Source organism: Chenopodium quinoa, unplaced genomic scaffold, assembly GCF_001683475.1.
Source record: "Chenopodium quinoa cultivar QQ74 unplaced genomic scaffold, ASM168347v1, whole genome shotgun sequence".
NCBI lineage: Eukaryota > Viridiplantae > Streptophyta > Magnoliopsida > Caryophyllales > Amaranthaceae > Chenopodium > Chenopodium quinoa.
The window spans coordinates 4,126,886-4,135,030 of NW_018742577.1; the positions used below are offsets into that span (position 1 = coordinate 4,126,886).

General features: G+C 36.8%; 1 protein-coding gene across 1 annotated transcript; it reads left to right on the top strand.

Moving 5' to 3' along the window:
- The first annotated feature begins 1,084 nt into the window (after nt 1-1,084).
- Nucleotides 1,085-7,150, top strand: LOC110721041 (ankyrin-3-like). Its single transcript, XM_021900164.1, has 6 exons — nt 1,085-2,387; nt 3,497-4,054; nt 4,308-4,856; nt 4,934-5,438; nt 5,583-6,441; nt 6,915-7,150. The coding sequence occupies exons 1-4, from the start codon at nt 1,745-1,747 to the stop codon at nt 5,125-5,127; spliced, it is 1,944 nt and encodes a 647-aa protein (XP_021755856.1). The 5' UTR covers nt 1,085-1,744; the 3' UTR covers nt 5,128-5,438; nt 5,583-6,441; nt 6,915-7,150.
- The last annotated feature ends 995 nt before the right edge of the window (nt 7,151-8,145 follow it).

The following is an 8,145-nucleotide window of genomic DNA, read 5'->3' on the forward strand; positions in this document are numbered from 1 at the left end:
CTCGCCCGGTCGGGCGAAGGCTCGCCCGGTCGGGCGCGAGAGCAGCTTCTTCAACGAATTTGCCAGGCACCTCTTCTTCTTCCGCCCGGTCAGACCGGGCAATGTCCGCCCGATCGGGCGGACAAAGCTACGAAGTACGAGTCACCTAATATACTTATCAACAGAATCTAAGTTTGTTAGGGGGAAGAGTGTAGAATGGAAGCTTGTAGAAGCTCTAAATAATATAAATATAGGTGCATGGGTATAGAGTAGGATATCCAGAGAATTGTGTTGTTAAGCTTAGGCTTATTTTGGGAGATCATCCTTGTTCTCGAATTGAAGGATCCACCATTGTATTGATCGGTTAATAGCTTTTCAATACAAATATCCAGTTTTATAATCCTTAATATTCTGATTTTCCAGTAGCTAGAATTCAGTTCCTAGCAAATTAACCAAGATAGTGGATAGATACTTGAATGCAAATGTGTTGTCCATGCTATTTTTGTTCTACCTCATGTGATCAATGGATGATCTGTGATTAAGATAGATCACCCATTTTGGTTGATTGAAGTGTGCTGATACTTGTGCAATAGCGGGACGCTGCTGGCTTCTTGTAACTTGTAAGTGTTGCAGCTGTTTCTGCCAAGGAAACTATTTTGTAAGAAGTACAAACTTCTGGTTAAGCTATTACCTTCAGTAATTAGGGAGAGGCGAAATCAAATCCAGTCAATAGAAAAGGTATGCTTCTATCACTGTAATCTTTCACTGCTTTGCATTGTTATATTGTCTTTATTGTCATTATTAAGTGACTCTTTGTTCATTAATACTCGTAATATTTGTTATAATCAAGAAAAAATATCAAGCTCATTTTTTTCTCAACTGGGAACAGGAGACACAACTTGTTATTAATTAAGTTATACTTTTTAGTGAACTTCCACTCAATTTCTTAATCCTTTATAGTGCCTCTGTTCTAAAACATGTTTTTTTTAATCACATTTTTCAATGCATAAATTTAATCAAAAATAACTTTAATTATCCTATTTTAAAAAATACTCAAACTTGAATTTTATAACATGATCCTACATGAGTTACATGAGGGTTTGTTTTTTTTTTTTTTTTTTTTTTTTTGAATTTTTGAAATCTGTAAATCACAGATGTTAGTCAAAACAAAGTTTATGCACAGTATCAAAGTCAAAAGTATCATCTAATTTGGAACGGATGAAGTATATTAAAAAGAGGACGATACTAAGCCAACACCTCCTTCGATTCAATTCAATTTAAAATTGCTAGTTAAATTCATTAGGAAAAAGATGAGGGAGTCCCTACCGTGAAAGTCTCCCTAAGACCCTAATGGGTTTGAACTCGTGATCTTGAAGTCATGAGGTTGAGCCTTGCTTAGTGCCCGAACTCCGAAGTGGGGATATGGGTTTTCTCTAGTCGATTGCTTAGGTTGATACAGTGAAGTTATAGTTTTTGGCAATTCTCAGTAAATATCAAGATTAGGAGTGTTCATAATATTCAGATAAGCAAAAATATCTAGATTATACTGAGAATGTTTTAGATTTTATATTTATTCTAGAATGTTTTTGACATGGATGACCCCACATATATAATATTTCCCAGCAACTTCGTGAGCTTACTAAGTCAATAATGACTTAGAAAACTGTCAATGTTCTAACACACTAAGATACTGCTGATTGCTGAACTCTGTTGATCAGCACACTAGTTGCAGTTGTCTATCTATCTGGGAACTTCGTCGTCCTCCATGATTTTAGACCGGGAGTTGAAGGAAGCAGCTAGTAGAGGTGATGTGAAGTTCCTTAGAAAATTTATATCAGCTAAACCCACCCACTTCATCCTCGCCTCTGATCATAACGGTAATAACATCTTCCATTACGCCACTCGTGGCATTATGAGTACACCATACATCAGAGAAGCAATTCAGATACTGTCGACTCGAGAGTTGCATATCCTCCTCTCGCAACAAGAAAGCTATAGGAAGTGGAACCCTCTTCATTTAGCAGCAATATGGGGCAATTTTGAGTTGCTCCAGCTAATGCTTAGCGTTTATAAAAAACCTTCATTGTCGTTGTCATCATCTGGTCTTCATCATGTTGTGGTACAATATCCTCCTGGTGGAAAACCATGGTTAGCGCGCGCTAAAAATGGGAGAACTCCGTTGCACGTGTTCCTTGAATTTAATGAAGAGAAATGTGGATTAGAGATATTGTTAATGGATTTGAAATTGCTGTGTAGTATAGTTGATAATTATGGGAACAGTCCCCTCTTCCTCGCGATATCATATGGGTTCAACAATGTCGCTCTGAATATCTTGAGATCTGACTGCTGTTATAGTCTTAGCGGCCGCCATGGTTTCAACCCCTTCCATGTTGCTTCTAAATGCTCAGGTTAGTGAGTTTTCTTGGAGGGATCCCCGGTTAATAAGATGCTGATATACAAACTTCGTATATCAGCTTTCAAAAACATGGGAAAATTGCTATTTCAAGTAGCGGTTTTGCCCAAGTAGCAAACCGCTAATTGTGGTTTTCCCCTATTTTAGAAGGCTGATATATTAAGTCTTACTGCTCTCAAAAAAATATATTAAGTCTTATTAACTTGAATTTTGCCGTTTTTTTAACTTGTCATTTTCATATCATTGTATGGTGTTTACTGTTTAGTATGAACGCTTCTATTTTATTTGAATTATTAGAGCAATGCCAAAAAAATGGCCGACACTCAAATCTCTATTCACATTCTAATTCCTCACATCATTTTCCCTAGATTCATTTTTGGTGAACAAATTTTCACCCAGTTTATGGGCAAAAATATAAAACTTTCACACCACTATACTTTTAAATATTCTTCACTAACTAACATTATTTATAAAGATAATATTTGCCATGTAAAATATTAAAAAATTATTTTTAGATTAGTCTATGTATATTTTTATTATATCAACATTCTATACTTCTTATTAATGTATAATTACAAATATTAATTGTCAATTTGTACAAGTTGTTGCGAATATTGTGAAATAAAGTGTCTAGGGAGTTGTGTATTTTTTTTTTTTTTTTCTTTTGTGCTCACCATTTTTGCCCTGGGCTTTTTTTGGCCCATAGTTGACAACGCTGTTATTAACTTTCATTTTAAAAAAAGAAAAAACGTCACGAGTGAAGCTGATGTGAGCTTCCACCCTCTGTCTAAGGTTTCTCCTGTCCTAAATTACTTGGTTTTCTTTTTTCCTTTTTGTATTGAAGGGTAAGAATCGTAAGATAGTTACAGTTGAGCTTTTTTCATACATGATTTGTAAATCTATTTAAATCTCTATCATTTTATTTTTGTTATTTATGTTGAGTAAAATGTTGAACATAGAGTGAACACTTGCACATGTAAAAGACAAACTTACATTCTGTTCCTAATGCATATGAAGTAATTTATTATTATCAATCTGGTGGATTGAGACTCCTTGAGTGTATCATACAATGTAATATGAACTATTGAATACATGTGATTACAGAAGAAGTCTGGAGGTTGCTATACAAGCACCCTGAACTCCTACTCCTAGTTGGTGAAGACGGGACCTCAGTGCTCCATGAGTGGGCGAAAGAAGGCAAACTGCGGCTGCTCCTGTTGCTGCAACAGGTTGACACTAGTACTCTTGAGAAACTGAGCTTGTTAAGAAACGTTGATGGTGATATCCCTCCGCTTGTTGCGGTTAAACATGATAACGAAGAGTTTGCATTATGTCTCGTGGACAAATGTAAGGCTTCAGATGCCACACTATGGCGATATGAGAATAGATATGAAGTTACAGCTCTTGATTTGGCACTGGATAAGGGTTGGGAAAATCTAGTATTACATTTCATTTCCAAGGATTCTTGGACTTACAAAGAGCCTATCAGTCGATGGCAGAGGCGGCTCTTATTAGCTGCTGAAAAGCAAATGGGTGAAGTTGTGAACAAGATTTGCAACGCTGCTTTAGAGTTGATTGGTGATGAAAACTTTTCGCAGTTTAGTACTTCTACTGAAAATTATGATGGCCTGACTGTCTTCTACATCGTGTCCCATTGCACAGGTGAGATTTAGAATTGCATACAGTATATCTTATTCAAGAATTGACTATGTTAGGCTAAGCTAGTACAGCTGCCGTACAGGTGTTTTTGTAAATTAAAATGGAAAAAACCAACACAAATATGTAGAATTGTAGATTATAAGTTACCCTTGAAAATTTTAATAGCTACACATCTAAACAATATAAGTAATACTGATTCCTGAACCAGGTTTATTTTCTAATAGTAATATGACGCATTATTTGTTTGTGATACCAGAAGAAATTTGGAGGTTGTTGTACGGGAAACATCCAGACATTGTTCGTGTTACTGGTGAGAATGGAACCTCAATGCTCCATGAGTGGGCAAAAAGAGGTGAATTGTGGCCGATTCTGTTGCTGGAAGAGGTTGACATTGATTCTCTCCACCAATTAAGCTGTTTAGCAAACGATGATGGTGATATTCCTCTACATATTGCAATAGAACATGATAACGAAGAGTTTGCATTGAGCCTGCTGGAAAAATGTACAATCCGAGATTCTCCACAATGGCGATATGAGAATAAAGATGGAATTATACCTCTTGACTTGGCACTGTATCAGAATTTAGAAAATCTAGTGTTGCATATCATATCAAGGGATTCTTGGATATGTAATCTGCGTAGCAGTAGAGGTGAAAGCCGACTCTTCATCTCCATTGAAAAAGGAATGGATCGAGTTGTGCAAAAGATTTGTGATTATGTTGCTGCAGACTCTACACAGTTAAATACCGTTCCCACTGAAAACCATGATGGCCGGACAATCATGTATGTCCTGTCTAATTGCACAGGTAAGAATCCGAATTGAGAGTACCATAATGTTTTTTTGTATCATGTTTATATGTTAACATCTATGTATTCTGTGCAGAAGTAACTGCAAAGTTGTTGTTGAAGACATTTCCACAGCTGATGTACAAACCCGACCAAAATGGCAAAAGGCCTATTGACATAGCATCAGAATTTGGTGCTGGATGGCTTACCAAATTGTTGATTACAAAAGAACCTTCATCAATCGCAATTTCTCCCAATGTTTGGATAGAACTATGCAGGAGAGGCCACTAAGAAGCTATTGAAGCCTTTATAATGCATTACGATGATTTTAGGCAGCTCTGTATAGAACAAGAAGACTCGCCCTTGCACCACATCAAGCTGACCACTTACCAAGAGTATGAGGAATTTCTAGCAATCCCATTGCTTTGGGAGATGAAAAATAGACGTGATTATGATGGCAAAACACCTTTGCATTAAGACGTGAAGATATACTATTTGCAGAATTACTACTCCATAAAGGTGTTAATCGCAGCATTAGAGACATAAGGAATAAAACTGCCACGAAATTGCTGGCAGAGCTATGCGACCAATATTACGAATGGGTACGCCTAGTTATCTACTGCATTTGAATTACTGCTCTAACTGATACATTTTAATCTCTCTTGTTTAGTTTTCATCCCATTGTATTGTAATCCCCTGCCCCAATATGCAAAACTGAAATGTGTTACAATATTTTTTCACTCTAGGAAGAGATGGCTCAACGTGTGGGAATCAATCCTCGGCTTAGAAATTTGGGGTCGTCAGCAGGAGAGATGAGAACCACATTGTCTGTTGTGGCAGCCCTTCTAGAAACCCTTACACTTGCAGCAGCATTTACTGTCCCCGGAGGCTTTGACCAAAGAACAGGAGAAATCATCTTAGTAAGGAAGGTATCGTTTTCAGTGTTCATACTCGCAGACACATATGCAATGTGTTGTGCCATGTTCGTATTGTTCTGCCTCATATGGTCTATGGTTTGTGATCAAGATGAATCCCAACTACTAATTGATCGAAGTGTGCTAGTACTCATCCAGTCTTTTTATGGCACATTGGTGGCGTTTATGACTGGAGTCTACACTGTCGTGCACCACAAATCCTTGTGGGCTGCTATTCTTATCTGTGTCATGTGCTCGCTCGTAGGAATTTCAACTAACAGGAGTATTTTGTTCAGAGTTTTAGATAAGTTGGACAGAAAAGATGAAGCACGATCAAAGAACAAGGCAGGTTTTCCATTGAAACTTACCTAGTATTCAATGATTTTGAGTCTCTTTAAGGAATCGGGTTTTAATACAATTTTATTTCACTATAGGAATACATAGTCGAGGGTTTCATGTGGTTAAGTTTGAGATTCAACTTAGTAAATTAAAAGTGTGACATTACTGTATAATGGCGTGAATAAAAATGTGGCCTGTTATTTAAGATTCGTGAAGAGTTACTTTCTGTCTTAGACATTGAATCAGAGTAAGTGTGATTTTGAATTAATATACTTTTTTGAATGCACTTATTCAGATTTGGGAACAAAAGGAGGTCAAGCTCACAAGACGAAAAGGAATTTTCTTTACAAGGGTATGCATTATGTATATCTTCTTTTCTTTGTGGTTCAGACTATTACTTACTTATCTTTGATTGTAATGGCTTGTATCCTGTGACCATGACCCGATAATGCATGCTATATTTGGTCATTTGCTCAATTATGTCGCATACTAGATTAAAAATAAACTTGCATCTATATCGATGTAATTAATTTGTATTAATGTTCTCAAACTACACAATATGATTCATGTTATAACTAATGTTCTAGGATCGATGTTCTATTCTTGAATCTATACAATTATCATATATACACTGACATATACCCCGTATTATACTAAAATCGTGACAACAGTAGCAACCTGCTATGTTCATTGTTGTTTTGAGCTTTCACAGTTCGCGTATAAGTGCTATACATGTTTTTATTGTGTTTGTAGCATGCTGAATTACTTGAGAAATTGTTCTCTCCCACATACTGTTTTATTATTCCAAACTTATTTTCTTTCCAGGGAACCGTTAGGGCAGAGAACTCAACCAGAGGCGACCCTCTTGAAAATGTGTAAATCGTTAGGATTATATATGAATCCTACCATTTAGGTAAGATAGTTGTTTCCTTTTGCACATTGTGTAGTGTTATTAGGTTTATTTTCCTAAAGCTTGCCCTTCAAGCTTGTTGCTGACTTGCTGTATACTTGGTATATTGTAAATGTTTCTACTGAATTTATTTTACAAGGTCAATCATTATTTTTTCACACTTAATTAACATGATATCGTAGCAAATGATTTTATTGAAAGACATTTAACTTGAGCTATGATTCGCATATGATCACAATGACTTTCCCATCACAACGTTGAGCATGTTTATTAACATTGGAATAAATAATTACGACAAATAACTAGTAGAACAAGCACCATGGATAGTTTAGTAAGGTTTCCGGCCAACATAATTGTCTCGCAGATAGTAGTTACATGTGATAAAATACCAATCGCTATTACATTGAACCCTAGCACATTCAAGCTGAGCCAACTTACTCCAAACTACTTGAGTATAATGTCCACAGACCTTGTTAGGGGCACAAGTATTTAAGTATTAGTCATAATTGGCCTTCTCATTCACCCATAGTTCTATGGAAGCCGTGCCAGTCAAGGATGCACTACTACCTGCAGTGATAATTTCTCCATAAGGCCCACCTGAGTGCTGCATAGCACAATCGGCGATCCTTTGGTTGGCATAATTTGGGCATAGGTCGCCAATATTGTATTCCATTGTATGTTTCCAACACCCACCGCGGTCCTAGCTAGCAGAATTGTGGGAATTGACATAGTCTTGTTTTAAACTGCATATGTGGGCGCCTGCTTCGACCTTGTAATAATCAGCTTTCTCTTTTCTGCATCTGATAAACCTTGATGTGCCTGCACAAAGGGAGTTAAAGTCATTCATCGCTTTACATAAATAAGCCTGGTCAGGTCAATACAGCATGCATCTAAATATCTAATTAGGTTATTAGGCGAGGTTAACCAAAGATCCTCTTCAAATTCCAATTCTTGTTCGCTATCATCTTGCTGGGAGAAGTTAACCAAAGATCCTATGAAGCATATATGTCCACATCAAATAGAGTACGTATCGAAAGGGATCAAAGGATGATCCAAAGTGGTCTGGCCATATCTAATTGGGATCCAATAATCCTTCTCTGTAGATCAAGCCTGCAACTGCAAGCAACAGAACAGTCCTGCAGAATA